The sequence below is a fragment of the Harpia harpyja genome, chromosome 13 (assembly GCF_026419915.1).
Source record: "Harpia harpyja isolate bHarHar1 chromosome 13, bHarHar1 primary haplotype, whole genome shotgun sequence".
Classification (NCBI taxonomy): Eukaryota; Metazoa; Chordata; class Aves; order Accipitriformes; family Accipitridae; genus Harpia; species Harpia harpyja.
The window spans coordinates 39,360,902-39,377,309 of record NC_068952.1 but is presented as its reverse complement, the minus strand read 5'-3'; the positions used below and the strand labels follow the sequence as shown (position 1 = coordinate 39,377,309).

The 16,408-nt window shown below is 52.1% G+C and overlaps 3 protein-coding genes across 5 annotated transcripts in view; all 3 read left to right on the top strand.

Annotated features, from left to right (window-relative positions):
- Window positions 1-2,825, top strand: part of ADAM9 (ADAM metallopeptidase domain 9) — a 30,810-nt gene extending 27,985 nt beyond the window's left edge. For all 3 annotated transcript variants that reach the window (XM_052805714.1, XM_052805712.1, XM_052805713.1), the window contains exon 22: window positions 604-2,825. In XM_052805714.1, coding sequence (XP_052661674.1) covers window positions 604-718 — 115 coding nt within the window. In that variant the 3' untranslated portion in view covers window positions 719-2,825. The remainder of the gene's footprint in view (window positions 1-603) is intronic.
- A 155-nt stretch (window positions 2,826-2,980) lies between these two features.
- LOC128149899 (disintegrin and metalloproteinase domain-containing protein 2-like) lies at window positions 2,981-12,571 on the top strand. The gene is made up of 18 exons (XM_052805454.1): window positions 2,981-3,184; window positions 3,369-3,430; window positions 3,829-3,907; window positions 4,056-4,132; window positions 4,319-4,511; window positions 4,887-4,952; window positions 5,210-5,281; window positions 6,238-6,404; window positions 6,939-7,020; window positions 7,177-7,313; window positions 7,865-8,051; window positions 8,352-8,441; window positions 8,787-8,985; window positions 9,797-9,905; window positions 10,234-10,417; window positions 10,745-10,825; window positions 11,376-11,737; window positions 12,400-12,571. Exons 1-18 carry the CDS (start codon window positions 2,981-2,983, stop codon window positions 12,479-12,481), a joined length of 2,433 nt encoding a protein of 810 aa, XP_052661414.1. The 3' UTR covers window positions 12,482-12,571.
- LOC128149898 (disintegrin and metalloproteinase domain-containing protein 32-like) overlaps window positions 12,554-16,408 on the top strand; it is a 9,924-nt gene continuing 6,069 nt past the window's right edge. Inside the window, exons 1-9 of the mRNA XM_052805452.1 lie at window positions 12,554-12,599; window positions 13,416-13,447; window positions 13,666-13,749; window positions 14,014-14,075; window positions 14,478-14,556; window positions 15,045-15,121; window positions 15,308-15,500; window positions 16,017-16,073; window positions 16,300-16,371. Coding sequence (XP_052661412.1) covers window positions 12,554-12,599; window positions 13,416-13,447; window positions 13,666-13,749; window positions 14,014-14,075; window positions 14,478-14,556; window positions 15,045-15,121; window positions 15,308-15,500; window positions 16,017-16,073; window positions 16,300-16,371 — 702 coding nt within the window. The remainder of the gene's footprint in view (window positions 12,600-13,415; window positions 13,448-13,665; window positions 13,750-14,013; window positions 14,076-14,477; window positions 14,557-15,044; window positions 15,122-15,307; window positions 15,501-16,016; window positions 16,074-16,299; window positions 16,372-16,408) is intronic.

The window sequence follows — 16,408 nt, the reverse complement described above, 5'->3', positions numbered from 1 at the left end:
CCATAGCATTCATTTTACATACTGTCAAAGCTACATTTTGATTAACAGGTTTCAGAATGCTTTTCTGGGGCCAGATTAGTCCTGCATACAGGTGAATAAAATGCTTCTCAAAACAAGCAGTTTAAAAAGAAATTACTCAAAAATCTGTCACTTCACTGATCTGTGAACGTTATTGCCAAGTACGGGATCATTTCTCATTAACTTTGAACAGAAAGTTTTCCTTTATTTTTCATTTTACTTTTTAATTATATTTCTAAGATGTAATGCCTGTGCCATAAAAAATGCGTATCCAGAAAGCGTGAGGTATCGAGAGTGAGTACTTCAGAATAGCTTGTGTTGGGGGGAAAAACTCATGGGGGTCTTTAAACTATTTTGGGAAAAATGGCGTGTAACAAACTGGGGTTCCCTGAGGATTTCGGGCAATGGAAAGCAGAGTCTGACCACAGCGTGTTTGAAATGAGTCTTCAGCGTGGAAGCTGAGATTGCGAGAAGCAGCGCAGCTGGCCGGGGGGAGTCTCCGCAGTGGCCGCAGGCGAGAGGGAGAGGGACATGCGTATGGATGTAGTCACCTGGACTGACGATGGCTTCTCTGTCCCCTTGTAGGCCGCCGCCTCCGCAACAGAAATGTGCACCTCAGGGACCTCCTCCGTCACAGCAAAAATGTTTACCTCAGGGACAGTATTTTCCTTCTCGACCGGCACCTTTGCCTCCCAAATAGCTTTTGGCTTCTTTGGAGCCTTCACGTGAGCTGACCTGTTCACTGAGACAGAGCTGAAATTGCAGTTATCCTTCTTGCATTGAGTGGCCCATGGTAATCCTGGAAAGCCTTCCTTCTGCAGCCTGGGATAAGGCAAATGAGATACTGAAACGAGGAATGTAAAACTTTAAACTAAATACCTCTACCAAAGCTACAGGAACTGAAAAACATCTAACCCGTTCCTAGATCTGAGTATTGTGGCTTTGTAAACTGCAGCAGGGCTGTCCAGCTGGAAGTGGAGCAGCCTGCAGTTAAATAATCTTTAAATACAGCACTTGGGAATTACTTTTGGTTTCCCCATTTCTGCGATGAGCCCTGATAACAAAATTGTCTGATTTGTTGTCGTCTTTCTAAATGTACGGTGAAGAATTGAAGTAACCCATACCATTTTCAAAACAAGGAAATCTGGCCAATTAATTTAAAATTATTTTGCATGGACTGGAAAACGTTATCCATTTACACATTAATGGCACAAGTGAAATAAGGTATCAGTGTACTTTTTCAGAGGAAGATAAATATACTGTAAACATGTTTATGCATGTATATATGTCTATTGATGTGTAATAATGCACTTAAATTCTTACTTTCATGCTGACTGACACTAAGCTGTGCTATATGAGCACTAAGTTTAATGGTTTTAAATTAGTAATTGTGAGTTGCTAAATGAGAATCCTGTACTAATTTCCACTAATATCATGAATAGGCAATGAAAATAAAGGTACGAAAGGACACGGCCATATTTTGGTTTTAAAAAACGGGGTGCTCTTAGGTTTTAATTTGGGTCTGAAGACTGAGTAGCAGTCCCTGCAGAACAGTGAGAAGCAAAAAATGTCTATCTGCCTAGACCCCCTGAGCTTCTCTGAGCACTTTAAACAGGAACCTGTTGACTAATGCAACCCTTTCACCTAACCCTCAAGCCTTTTTAGTGTCAGTCAGGATGCTTACAGGCTAACTTGCATTAGATCGGACTGCCATCCATTTCGACACCGTTGACTAAACTAGATTTTAAAACCGTTTCTGAAAAGCATTTGGTGTGCTGGCCGAGGAGAGGAGATCTGTTAATGGTGATACCATTGTGCAGTGGGCAGAAACTGGATGCTGGCAGTCACAAACAGAAATCTGTTGCACAAACCTGCTAAAAGTGAAATAAGTACTGAAAAGAGTGCTTGGCTTTTTCACTTTGTGCTAGCCACTGAGTACAAACTCAATCTGTAAAATCCCCCATAATATTGCCAAAAAAACCCCTTTTCCTCTGTATATACATATATAAAAATATATATATATATAGTGTTTGCATTTGCAGTAATAAAATACTTGAACTCCTGTGGTTTCCCATAAACTTAGACTAAGATTTATAACAGTATTAAAATATGTAAAATGTCACCTAGAGTATCCCCAGACCTATTTGTGGGGGTCTTCTGTTTGTTCCAAGATAATCACTTCCTAATTTTTGTTGTATTCTGCTCAGTTTGGGCTGGCTGGCTGTAACAGTTAGCTTTGCAGCGGAGGGAGGCAGGGGTCCGGGGGAGCCTCTCCAGGCATCTCGGGACTCGAGTTCGGAGGGTGGGGACGAGAGGAGGGAATCCAGGGAATGAAGTCATCCGAGAGCGAGAGACGTACTTAATTGTATTTGAAGCTGTATGTGTGAACTAAAACTATGCTGATGAAAATGGTGCCTTTTAACAGATAAAAGAGTTTTTATACTTCCAGCATGCTCGTTAGCAATATTTGCAGGGTGGTGGCGTAGGGCAGTGAACACGCGGTTTTTAGAAGCGATCCTAGGGAAAGGAAATAGCTCAAATTTTACATGTGTTGAACACTGAAGATGACTACTGACTTTCTTTTTTTAAAGTGTACGCTTATCCCTGTCCCCCGAGTAGGTCTGGAGAAAGCGGAGGCGATGTCCCCGTCCGACCCGCATTTAAACCTCTGCGCTCCGCAGAACCGTCCCCGCTCTCTGTGCGGCGACGCGCGTCGCTCCGGTACCGTCGGGCTCTGACGAAAGGGCTGTTACCGACCCCCTTTGTAAGAAACAAACGAGCAATAAAGATGCCGGTTTTGTACAAGGCGCTTTCGTCCGCCTCTGCTTTCCGCGGCGGGGCGGGGCCGAACCGGCGCTGCGGGGCCGTTACCGGCCGGGCAGATGGGGCCGCGCCGGGCGCTGCTGCCGCTGCTGCTGCTGCTGCGTGAGTCCGGACCGGGCCCCCGCTCCCGGTGCCCCCCATGCCCCTGGGGGTCGTCTCGCATGGCCAGGGGCTGGGGTCGGCAGGGCGCGGGTCTCTCTCCCCTCCAGGCTCGCAGGCGCTGGCCCAGATCACGGTCCCGCTGCGGCTGCCGGCAAACGCGACGGGGGAGGCGGCACTTCGGCAGGCACGTTGCTCCAGGGGTCCCGGGACGGGGTTGCGGCGGAGATCGTGGTCTCCAGCTGTAGAGGAGGAGGGGTACAGCTGTGCTGGCAGCTGGAACGGAGGCACCACAGGCTGTGCCTGCTCCCTGGGGAAGCGCTGAGCCCTTGTGCTTGCCCTTGGCGGTTGAACACTGCCCTCGGAGCGTGCTTTCCCAAAGCTGGCGTTCCTAATTCTCCCTTTCTCTGCTTTTCTGCACACACAAGAACGCAGTGTCCTACGTCCTCAGGATAGAGGGGAGGCCGTACACCGTTCACCTGCGGCAGCAGTAAGTTGGCCCTGGCGTCGCCTCGTCTGACCGCTGCGGTGCTCTGCCTCCAGCACGGGACGGTGCGGGGCTGTAGGGTGATCCCCACTGTGGGCATTGACACTGGCACTGCTCCCTCGGGCTCTTTCCAGCCTCTTTCCAGCTGCCAGGATAGTGCCCCGCTGCAGGCACGTCCCAAAGTCCCCAGGGAATGTGTGCGTGTGTGCCACATGCCCAAGTGCAGAGGGGTGGCAGAGGGCTGGAGGAGGGCTTGAGGGATGTTTGTGCCTGTGAGCCCCGGTGCCAGCGGGTTCCGATCAGTCAGTGCAACAGTGCAGGCTGCAGGACACGGAATAAGTTCAAGAAACCAGGTAAGAGATACTGCTCTAAGTGCTTCACTTTACGCCTTTCTTTTGTAGTGTCTTTTTATCTGAAGATTTCAGGATTTACATGTCTGATGAGAAAGGATCTTTGCGCTCTGATTCAACCCCTATCAAGGTAACCTTGGATTGCTTTGGTGGTTTTGCCGTAAGTGTTGCAGTGTACAGCTGCTGTCTAGTACGTGCAGTTCAACTGTTTGGGCGTTGGGTGAGGGAATTGCCTTCATGGCCACAGAAGGGGCTCCTTGTCCTCTGTCGTGATGTAGGGAGGCTGCCACTACCGGGGGTACATCGAGGGCTTCCCCAGCTCGGCAGTGACCCTCAGCACCTGCTCGGGGCTCCGGTAACGAACCACCACCTCCCCGCGCTGCCCTGCCTGTTAGTGCCGGCAGGCACGGCTGGGCCTTTGCCGCGAGGGAGCCCAGGGATGCCCCGGCAGCCTCGCTTGAAGGCAGCCGGGGCTGGGGCAGCCTCCCCGCCGTGGCTGCCAGCGCCTGGTGTCAAATGGCCGGTGCCGTCACCTTGGCAGGGGCTTGCTGCAGTTTGAGAATGTGAGCTATGGGATTGAGCCCCTGGGTTATTCTCCTGCGTTCGAGCACTTTGTGTATCGCATGAGTGATGAGAGGACGGCAGGTTCCCTCTTGGCCAACAGCCACCCCGAGAGGGGTCCAGGCAGGCTGACAGCAGAGGAGATGTCAACCAAAGCACGTGGAGGTGACGAAGTGAGTGCGTGCCTGTTCTCTCGGGGGTGCTGATGTCCCCGTCACATGGGGAGGGGTCCGATCCCGCAGGAAGCTTTGGCCAGAGTCGTCTGGACAGACAGAGATGGGGGAGGTTTAGGAGTGCCTGTGCTTGCGATGGTGTGTCACGTGGATCGTTACTGATCTAGTGCCTATGAAAGGCATCGCCATGGTAGAACAGCTTCTGAAAAAAGTCAGAAATGGCTAAGTTGGAATGGCTTCTTACCTTATGCTAATTTGGAGACAGCATCAAAGCATTGCTTTTGAACGGACACTTGAGTAGTGTAGCAGACCTCAAGAATAAGGTGACTATAGAATGTAGAAATAAATAGCATTGGAGACCATTTTCTTTTTCAGCCACTATCAGCTGCAGCACGATCTCCCAAATACTTGAAAGTGTACGTAGTTTTGGACAAGGCTTTGGTAAGTCTGCGCCAGTCATTTTCTCCTTGTGTCTGCCTGACTTCTACGAGCATAGAAATGGTGCCATTTCACAGCTGTTATATGTATTTATTTTTGCTTCTGAAACGTTATGTGTATCGTAGGAAAGAAAGAATGAAAATTCATAGCTCACATTTACATGACTGGATGTTGGCAATCATTTCAGCGTTTCAACATAGTTCTGCTTCATCGTGGTAAATGCCTTGTCTGCTCTTATGTCCTCTTGGGTTATTTTTCAGTACAACTATATGGGTTCAGATACAAATGCTGCAACACAGAAGATAATCCAAGTCTTCAATTTAGTCAACAATGTAAGTTTTAAAGTCTGGTTTGTATTGTAGTAAGATGATGGCAGGGTTGATGTTAGTAATGGCCACCTACTGCTGCTTTTGGTCACAGCTTGCTTTTTGGCCACAGCTGCTTTTGGTTTTAGGAGGAGGCTATGTAAAAAATTCCAGGTCTTGGCTCGCGATGTTCTGGCTGTGATGGCAGGAGCTCCTAGCTTCTTGGCAGCCTGGTCCAGACTTGGTCAGAGGTGGGCAAGGGGTTTAGTCCCAGTGGGCTAATACAAAGGTTTGGCTTAGCAATTGTGAAAATACGCTCTTTCGAAGCTGTAATGGCTCTAGCGGTATGGTCTGTGCTAGAGTTATGGTTAGCTGCTTCGGGCAAGTCTTGAACCGTGTCAAGTTGGTATCAAGGGAAGTGCCATTTAGCAGAATGGAGTAGGAATTCACAGGAACTGGCCACTGTCCCCCATTGCCTTTTCACAGGAACCGGGAGTAAGCTGTCTGGTATTTATAGCCTGTAAAGTGTTTCCTGGGGAGGTTTTCTCCAGATATGTCAATCTGCTACAAATTAGCATCCTTCCATATGTGGTGGCAATGTCTCATGCAGATGTACAAAAACGCAGGCAGTTTGCCTTCAGGCAGCTGACGTCCAACGTTTTGAGGCTTCCTAGATTGTTCCCCTCTCTGTGCTGCAGATCTTGTCTCACTGATCAGCTGTACAATTAATCTGTTTCCACTCAGGTGCTTATAAGCAACTTCTAATGGTGTTTGTCACTCCACTGGTTATTAGGCTTTGATCTCGTGCCTCTGGGCGTATCTTTCTATTTTTTAGGTTTGTTCATTCTATTTGTCATACAGATGTCATTCAGTGACTGACAATAGCAATTGGCTTTTCCTACGTGATTTTTTTGTGTAGAGAGCTGTAATTCTGCTCAGAAGGAAAGGTATGTGAGCAGGCGTTTCCTCTGTTATGCTTTCAGATGTTTAATCCTCTTAATGTTACCATTGTGCTGTCCTCCCTGGAGCTGTGGACAGAGGAGAATAAAATATCGACAGCAGGGGAAGCAGATGACCTTCTACAGAGATTTTTACAGTGGAAACAGTCATATCTCGCTCTGGGATCATATGACATAGCTTATCTATTACTGTAAGATAAAGGTTTCCTTACTCGTTAAAGGTTACATGGTAGAAATCAGTTAAACCAATGTAGGTGGAACTACAAAGATTCCCATGAAAAATGCTTTTTCCAATGTAGGTGGAACTACAAAGATTCCCATGAAAAATGCTTTTTTTAAAAGAAACATATTTCTTACATATTTCCTAATTCCTTAATATTCTGAAAGTATTTCTTTGAAGACCTACCTTCTAGCCAGCCTTTGGTGATGTAGCGTATGCAGTTGTGCCGCCTGTCCCTGCAGCCCGTGGCTGAGGAGAGGCTCCCCTGCTGCCCTGGCAATGGGACGGCTGCAGCCCCGGTCCCTGCCTGGCACTTGGCACCGGCACCGGCTGGCACACAGGCCCTGCCAGCGGCTCCCCTGGGCCGGTGGGGGCACCGGGGGACAGCGGGGCAGCCCGTGGGGACCAAGGGGGACTCGGGCTGTGCAGACCCGGGATCCCCCACTTACCCACAGTGACCGGGGTGTCCCGGGCTGGGTGGCCGGTGTACGTGCGTGTGTTTCAGGTACAGGGACCAAGCAGCGTTTGTGGGCGCAACGGCTCTGGGAAAGGCATGTCAGAGAGACGCTGCTGGCGCAGTGGCCATGGTACGGTGTTGCCTGTCCCCCACTAGCACGTATGTCCGTGAAGCCGGAGCTCGCCTAGGACGGATGGGTGGGAGCATCTGGGGCCGGAGCTGGGGTCTGCCGGGGTCTCCGCAGGGAAGGCACTGCTGCGGCAGCCCTGCTCTCTCCTCCCTCTAGTACCAAGGGGCCGTGACGCTGGAGTCCTTCTCCGTCCTCCTGGCGCAGCTGCTGGGACGCAGCCTGGGCATAAGCTACGACGACTCCCGAGACTGCCGCTGCCCCGGGCGCATCTGCCTCATGAGCCCGGAGGCACTGTGAGTTGGTGGGGTCCTGTCCCTGCCCGCGGCGTTGCCCGTGCCCTGCGGGGGCTGGGGCAGATGAGGGGGGTGGGCAGGATGCACTGGGGGAGGTGGGGAGCCAGTGCCCGTCTGGCTCGTGCAGCCGCATGTCACCCACCACCTGGCCAAGCGGTCGCAATTGTGTGGCGGGGATGATCGCAGGGTGTCCTCTCATCAGGGGTGTCCTTGACGAATGTCATTCTGTTGTAAAAATTACAACAAATCAGAAATACCTGCTTTTATTCCTTCAGGAAGGAAAAAAAGAATAATTAAATTAGTGATTCAGTGCTTAAATTGAGAAAAGAGACCTTTTCTTTCCAAAAGCAAGGTATTTCTGAATGTTTCTCAGCCTCTGTTAATAATGTGTTGTAAAATGAAGTTTGGCAAGTGAACTGGAAGACACCCAGGGGACCATTGCGCCTTGTTCCAGTATCTGAGCAAGTCCTGGAATTGCACAGAGATTTTGAGAGAGTGAACGGCAGTAGATGTGTTAACACAAATAAGTATGGATAATTGCTTTATTTTAGACATGTCAGCGGGGCAAAAGCCTTTAGCAGCTGCAGCATCCGGGACTTTGAAACCTTCCTGAAGCACAATGGGGGCACGTGCCTTTTCAATAGGCCGCGCTTGACCAGACTGTCCTACCGGAGAGCAGCTGTCTGCGGCAACGGCATCGTGGAGCACGGCGAGCAGTGCGACTGTGGGGCAGCAGAGGTGGGTGCTGCAGGAATTACGGCTAAATACGTAAATTTGTACTGTTCGTATGTTTAGAGTAATGAACCCTCGAGACTAGCGGCAGAGCTGAAGCAGAGGCCGGCCCAAGAAGGATTATGTTGGGTTTTAGATCGTCTCTATGATGGCGTCGATCTGACGGCAGCTTTGCCCAATTTTTTATGCTGGATATTGCCCACATGTAGCTTTTGGGGGAGAAGAAGGAAGAGAAGAACCTCTGACAGTGAAAACCTCTAGGGGAACAAAGAAATAGAATAACATGGTTTTACAATGTGTCCCCAGGCATGTTTGAAGGATAAATGCTGTACTAAAATGTGTCAGTTTAAGCCAGGAGTGAAATGTTCCTCTGGATTATGTTGTAATGAATGTCAGGTAAGGCATGTTTTTATCATTATCGCAAGATCGTTATTTATTTTTGGAGAAATAGTATGTTCCCATGCTGAAGGATGGAGACAAACTTACAATCAGAGTGCTTCCTGGGGAAGGGCTTTCCAGCTCAGCTCCCTGAAACCCCCGGGGGGAATATTACTGGGGGAAGAGCGTCCTGGACAGCGTAAGGTGCGTGTGGTGACCCGAGTGCCTCAGAGATGGTCCCGAGGGACTGGGGATGTGTCTCAGGACAGCATTGGGAGGGGCTGCATGGGGCCTGAGAGGGGACCCCTGCGCCGGCGGGTGCGGAAGGATGGAGAGAAGAGTCCTTTCTGCCTCCTCTGCCAGTTCAAGCAGAAAAACTCGCAGTGCCGCCCCGCCGCCGACGCGCAGTGTGACCTGGCCGAATTCTGCAACGGGTCCTCCGCATCCTGCCCCCCCGACCTGTACGTGCAGGACGGGCACGGCTGTGAGCACGGCACCGGCTACTGCTACAAGGGACGCTGCCAGTCTCCGGACCTGCAGTGCCGGCGGCTCTACGGGAGAGGTAGCAGAGGCTGCTCTGGTTGCACTGGTACTGCTGGTACTGCCCAGGTGCTGGAGGTGGCCACAGGAGTAACAATGCTCAGTTTGTGTCTTTGCTCTTTAATGCACCGATCTCAGGTCGGTCTCATTGTGTCTTTTTAGCCTCATTTTGGTGGAAATGAGGGTTTGTGGTTGGTTGGTAACTCGTTTCTGATACTTCCCTCATGAGCCCGAACCCAATTTCAAGTACCTGTTGAAGCAGGAGGGGTTGTAGGGACTGCACTTGCACGTATCTAATAGGAGTGATGAGGCACAGCGCTCTGTGGAAGACTTGTACCTTGTGTCCCAGCTTCTCCTTGTGCATGCAGTTAGCGGGCAGGAGGGAGAGCAGAGACTGTGGTGCCTGGGAAGGGTAGGTGCAGTACCCGAACGGAGGGCAGAGGGGTGGAGTGGGGCACCTGAGGAGGGAAGGACACAGCTTTAGGAAAGCGTTTCAAGCTCAGTTTTGATTCTGGTAAATATGCACTTCCGTAGCCTGTAGTTCTCCCAATTCTTCAGAGATAACGATGAAAACAACAACAAAAAAAGCAAATTATTATCTGTGAGCGAACTTAATCAGAGAGCTAACCTACTGTTTGCTAATCCTGTGTTTCTGGGGTTCAGGACTGCTGAGGGTTTGGCAGTTCAGGGACAGGTATTACATTTTCTCTAACTAGTGAACAGCATCTAAGTTCTGCTGTGAACAGGATGAAAAATTAAGAAGTTATTATATACCATAGTATGTCCCTATGTGTTCCTTTAAATGATAATAAATATTATTGCTAAACTTGTAGGTTCAAAAAATGCTCCTGTGGCTTGTTACGAGGAGCTCAATAGTCAGCGGGACAGATTTGGACACTGTGGGTTCCAGCCCAGACAAGGCTATAAGTCCTGTGCTTGGAGGTATGCTCTAGGGAAAGGGCGCTTGCTCTGCTAAAAATGCATATTTAATTGGGACTTTACAGTCAAGGAAAGTATCAAGACTCCAGTTGATAGTAAGATTTGTGAAGCAATAAATAGACAGTTACATGTGAGTTCTCCTTGTTAGTAGTATGGTGTCTCTCCTTATGTCTCAGATCGTCTCCTGGACTTCCCAGTCCTGCTTATTTTTTCTTATCATGCAGTGCTCCAGATTTGTGTTCTGCTGTTTAAATGTTTCTAGTGTTTCATCAGGGAGCATACACATATATATGTGTGCGTGATACACATCCTATGCAAATTGATTTTATAGGAATCTCAGATGTGGAAAGTTAATCTGCACGTACCCATACAGCACTCCATTTCCATCAGAAGCTGCTGCTGTTCTTTATGTCCAAGTGCGCGAGCATTTATGTATATCTTTGGATTATTTGAATGCACCAGCAAGGCTGGATCCTCTTCTGGTTCCGCCAGGTACAAAGTGTGGTTCTGGAAAGGTGAGAAAACATTTTATAGTCATCTAAAATGCCAGATATAAATTGTAAATATTAATAAGGTTTTAGAAATATGTGCTCCTTTGCAACATAAGTGTACTCGATATTTACAAACACTGTAAAAACGTGCAAACATTACATTAAAGGTCTGGCATGGTGTGACCATTAGACATAACTCAACCCCAAGACAGTAACGAGCTTTTTAAAAGCACCATTGTTGGTTTTTTAGAAGTAGTATGTTTTCACTCCCTTTTGGCATGTCAGACTGATGGGCCGAGTGCTGCAATGGCAAAACAATGCTGAGCCGGAACTGCTTGTGGTTTTTCCTAGGTGTGTATAAACAACACTTGTCACCCACATTCGGTCCTGGGATATGACTGTGACAGCAAAGTGAAGTGCCACGGCCACGGCGTAAGTGATTCCACGCAGCGCGCGCTGTGCTGTGGAGGGCAGGTGGCTTTGTCGTACAGATTTGCTGGGGCTTCTATGGGAACTGATCGAAGACCCATTTTAGGCTGATACTCAACAAAATTGTGACCTTGTCAGCTAATACACAGAGTAAAACCATTTAAACTATTGAGGGCAGTGGAGCTAGTGTAGATAAAAAATGTTGCGTGGTGGTGCGTGGAGCACTGCTGGGCTCTCCAGACCACTGCCCGGCTCTGGAGTCCTGGTGGCTGGGGCGAGCCGCTCCTCTTTTCTGCTTATCAGAGAGAAGTGCCCGTGGGTTTTGCAGGAGGGTGATGTTTTATGCTTGTTCGATGTCTCAAGGCTCTTAGAGCCTGCGCTTTATGGTGCGTTCCTCGTCTGATGCGCTTCCTAAATTGCCAGAGTGCTGCTAAGCGCGCGTAGCCTTGTCCCAACCCGACCAGCGGCAGCGAGACTGATGCCGGTCTGGGCAGGAGCGTCCGTTGCGTTGAATTCATCGCAAACTTTTACCACCCGGCCCTGGGCTTTTCAGGTGTGCAATAATAAGAGACATTGCCACTGCCACCCTGGCTGGAAGCCCCCCGACTGCCTACGGAAGGGATCCGGCCCGGGGGGAAGCGTCGACAGCGGCCTCCAGCTGACGGATGGCGGTCAGTACCCGCAGCGGAGGTGGGGACGGGTGCTGGGCCGGGGTCCCTGGCGCCGGCAGGGAGGGTGGTGGTCCCATGGCCCCTGCCCGCTGGGCTGTCTCCTGCCAGGCCTCTCCCTGCAGCGGGCGCTGGAGGACGTGACGCTGGCCTGGCCGGTGCTGGGCTCCTGCCTCCTCCTGCTCCTCCTGACCGGGGCCATCTGCCTCGTCCTCCGGCGGCGGGCGCAGCCCCCAAACACGGAGGGGTGAGTGGGGCCCTCCCCGCCACGGGATCCCTGGGGGGACACGGGGGGGTGCGGGATGGGGCCATGGTGTTCCCCCCGGGAGGGTTGAGGTGATCCCCGGGGGAGGGTGGGGGCTGAGGTGATCCCCAGGGCTGAGGTGATGATTCCTGGGGGGGGTGTGAGGCGATTCCTGGGGGGGATATGAGGCGATTCTTGGGCAGGATATGAGGTGATTTCCAGGGGTGTATATGAGGCAATTCCCGGGGGGGATATGAGGCGATTCCCAGGGCGGGATATGAGGTGATTGATTCCCAGGGTGGGATATGAGGTGACTCCCCGGGAGGGGATACGAGGAGATTCCCAGTGGGGAATATGAGGTGATTCCCACGGGGTTATATGAGGCAATTCCCCGGGAGGGGATATGAGGAGATTCCCGGGGGGGGGAATATGAGACAATTCCTGGGGGGGGTATGAGATTCCTGGGGCAGGATATGAGGTGATTCTCAGGGGGGATATGAGGAGATTCCCAGGGGGAGTATGGGGTGATCCCCGGGGGGGTATATGAGGCGATTCCCCGGAAGGGGATGTGAGGAGATTCCCCAGGGCCGAGGTGATCCCCGGGGGGGCTGAGGTGCTCCCCAAGCCAGGCCGGGGCTGAGGCACCGCTCCGGGTCTCCTCACAGCCCCGCGGCCGAGGAGGGCAGCGACGGCCGGGACACGGACGCGGACACGGAGCCGGGGCCGGAGCCGGGTGGCGGGCTCTAATAAAGGCGTTGAGCGGAGCCGCGTGTCCGCGCCGGTGTGCGGGGGGCGGCGGGGCCGTTACCGGCCGGCGGGATGGGGCCGCGCCTGGCGCTGCTGGCCGCGCTGCTGCCCGCGCTGCGTGAGTGGGAGCCGGACCGCCCCCCCCCACCCCACCCGGGGCAGCACCCCACGGCCGGGCGGGCCCACGAGGCACCCCCCCCCCCCGCCCCTCACCTCCCGATCCTGCCGGTGGGATCCCTCCCGGCCGGGCGCCCAGGGACCTCGCGGCCTGGAGACCCACCTGTGCTGGAACCTGACCTCACGCCCTGGCGGCTGATGTCACACCCTGGAAACTGACATCTTGTGCTGCAAACTGACGTCACGGCCTGGCAGCAGCTCCCCCCCCCGGGCCCGAGCCCCCCCCCCCCCCCAAGCCCCGCAGCCCCGGCCGGGAAGGGCCACCGGGCCGGGGCGAGGTTTGCTGGCGTGGAAGCCCGTCTAGCCCAAGGCTGGCGTTGGGCCGGGGCGGGGGGAATTTTTCCTCCTGGCTGCTTGGCGGGGATACACGGGGATGGCTTTGTCCTCCCGGCACGGCACGCCATCCAGCAGGAATCCCGTGGAAGGGTTTTAGGCTTGCTTCATGTTAAATCCTGCTCGCGGGGGCTGAGGGGCTGCAGCCATTGCAAGCATCTTTTGTTTTTGCGTGTGATCACGTTGTGGTGGTTGGGTCTTGTCGATCTGGTAAGTGCGTGAAGCTGTGTGATGTCGGCAGCTGCACGGTGGGGACAGTGATGCTTGTGGGGATGGAGCAGGTCTTGGGGCTCCTTCTGAAATAGGAGTTTATTGCGTGGTTGTGGATGTGTGTGGGTGACTGGCCTCTCTGAGCCCGATTTTGGTTCCTGATGCAAGGTGGGTTGTTTCAGCTAGACTTTGCTCTCATGCTCCCATCACACAGTGTTCATATTCCTGGGCTCTGATCCAGCAATAGTAAGTGCACATAATTTTGCTTTTTCTACGTAGGTGTCTAGATACTTTAAAATAAAGTGTGGGTGAATGATAGGGTAGAAAGTAGAGTTGGTGAACCTGTGCAGGTAGACACCTTTATAGCCACATGGACAGATGCGGTCCCTGTCACAGGCATACGCAACTCTGACTGTGGCTGACAAGCACAACCGTGGCGATGATAATCTCTAATTATAACTAAGAAACAAATTCTTTCTTTAGGTTCACAAATGCTGCTGCACATCACAGTTCCCCAGAGGTTGCTCTCAAAAACAGCTGGAGAGACGGTACTTAAGTAATCACGTTATTTGGTGTTTGTGTGTGTGTGCGAGTGGATATACACACGCAGGAATGTGATGTGCAACAGCCAAGGTATGACTGGTAGAGGGACAGTTTTAGGAAACCACGTTCTGCCTGTGCAGGTGATGGGGGGACCATGCTCTGCTGAGCCCTTGTGCTTGCCCTTGGCATTTGAAGATTGCTCTCGGAGCATGCTTTCCCAAAGCCGGCGTTCCTAATTCTCCCTTTCTCTGCTTTTCTGCACGCGCAAGGATGCGGTGTCCTACGTCCTCAGGATAGAGGGGAGGGCGTACACCATTCACCTGCAGCAGCAGTAAGTTGGCCGTGGCATTGCCTCTGACCGCTGCGGTGCTCTGCCCCCAGCACGGGATGGTGTGGGGCTGTGGGGTGATCCCCACTGCGGGTGTTGACACTGGCACAGCTCCCTCAGGCTCTTTCCAGCCTCTTTCCAGCTGCCAGGATGGTGCCCCGCTGCAGGCACGTCCCAAAGCCCCCAGGGAATGTGTGCGTGTGTGCCACACGCCCGAGTGCTGAGGGGTGGCAGAGGGCTGGAGGAGGGTTTGAGGGATGTTTATGCCTGTGAGCCCTGATGCCAGCGGGTTCTGATCAGCCAGTGCAACAGTGCAGGCTGCAGGACATGGAATACGTTCAAGAAGCTCTGGGTGGGACCATTGCAGAGCATTTTCAGAGGATTTTTTTTGTTTTTCTGCTCTAGATTCTTTTTACCTGATGATTTTAGGATTTACACGTACAATGAGAAGGGATCCTTGCACTCTGACTCACCCCATATCAAGGTAATGATGACCTGCTTAGTGTTTCTGTTGCTGCCTTGTTCCAGGGTAGCCTTGCTGTTTGGTATTTTGGGGGATGTCACTAGTTACTGCAGGGGAGCAGTGCTTCCCCTCTCTCCACCTTTTCGCTTCCTAATCACAGTAGGAGGTGCTGGGGTGAAACAAAAATTTTCCTTGCAAATGCATGGTCAAATTCATGTTTGTGAAAGTTTTTGGAGTCGCTGAGTTTGCTCGGTTCAAAGCTTATAATCCTGACCATGGCTACCCTTCCTGACAGAGAGACCAGGAAAAGAGCCCCCACACCCAGCAGTGTGGCTCGACACAAGGCAGGGCAGTTCCTTATCGTAAGGATGCCACATCCTCACGCTAGGATTTGTTTTTAATGACTCGGGCCAAGGAGAGATTGTCCACAAAATCCTTGTTGTGCCATCATTTGACGGGGTTGCCTTTACAGCCACAGAAGGGGCTCCTTGTCCTCTGTTGTGATGTAGGGAGGCTGCCACTACCGGGGGTACATCGAGGGCTTCCCCAGCTCGGCAGTGACCCTCAGCACCTGCTCGGGGCTCAGGTAACGAACCACCACCTCCCCGCGCTGCCCTGCCCGTTAGTGCCGGCGGGCACGGCTGGGCCTTTGCCGCGAGGGAGCCCAGGGATGCCCCGGCAGCCTCGCTTGAAGGCAGCCGGGGCTGGGGCAGCCTCCCCGCCGTGGCTGCCAGCGCCTGGTGTCAAATGTCTGGTGCCGTCACCTTGGCAGGGGCTTGCTGCAGTTTGAGAATGTGAGCTATGGGATTGAGCCCCTGGGTTATTCTCCTGCGTTCGAGCACTTTGTGTATCGCATGAGTGACGAGAGGACGGCAGGTTCCCTCTTGGCCAACAGCCACCCCGAGAGGGGTCCAGGCAGGCTGACAGCAGAGGAGATGTCAACCAAAGCACGTGGAGGTGACGAAGTGAGTGCGTGCCTGTTCTCTCGGGGGTGCTGATGTCCCCGTCACGTGGGGAGGGGTCCGATCCCGCAGGAAGCTTTGGCCGGAGTCGTCTGGACGGACAGAGATGGGGGAGGTTTAGGAGTGCCTGTGCTTGCGATGGGGTGTCACGTGGATCGTTACTGATCTAGTGCCTATGAAAGGCATCGCCAAGGGGTACAAGATTTATTGATGGATTTGTAAAAGCAAGGGGTTTTCTCCCTCCAGTTTGCAGACAGTTGGCAGCAGTGTTCTGGCTACTTCAGCCACGGGGTTCATGTGAGTGTCCCAGGGCCCCAGTGTTCATCTTCGCTGAGAGCCGATGTTATTAGCGAAAGTCTTCAGTGTTGTCCTAGGTGTTAATACACAGCTTTTGCTTCCTGCCCTGAAAACAAAATCAGCACATGGCGATGCCTTGCAGAGGATTTAGTGTCTCAGAAGAGTCAGCATTTCTTTTGCCTCGTGACTGAATTATTAACAGTGAAGGGGTTTTTTTTCCAGCCAGTGTCCAAATACCAGAGAGAGATGGCACTCCACATAGTTTTGGAAAGGGCTTTGGTAAGTCTGTGTCAGTCAGTTCCTGTTCTGTGTTTGTTTTATTTGTCCTTGGTCGAGCTGCGATAAACCTTTGCTGTGGTCGTCTACATGGTCCTGCCTGGCTCCGTACAGTCTGTGCCTTGTGGCCATGTGTCAGTGGGTGGAAGCCACTCTGAGAAAGATCACGATAAGCCTGTGTGCTTCAGCATGGCAAATAACATAGATAAAATCTCATGTCATTTTTCAGTATGACTACCTGGGTGCAGACGAATATGTTGTGACACAGAAGATCGTTCAGGTGTCCAGCTTACTGAGCAGTGTAAGTTTTTCCTGGTTTATACGTACTGAGATGGAAA

Excerpts from the sequence above, each read along its gene's own strand:
- LOC128149899 (XM_052805454.1), top strand. The coding sequence starts at position 2,981 with ATGCCCCTGGGGGTCGTCTCGCATGGCCAGGGGCTGGGGTCGGCAGGG. Across the intron at positions 3,431-3,828 it reads ACCGTTCACCTGCGGCAGCA|TGTCTTTTTATCTGAAGATT; the intron begins GTAAGTTGGCCC and ends TTTCTTTTGTAG. Across the intron at positions 8,986-9,796 it reads CCGGCGGCTCTACGGGAGAG|GTTCAAAAAATGCTCCTGTG; the intron begins GTAGCAGAGGCT and ends CTAAACTTGTAG.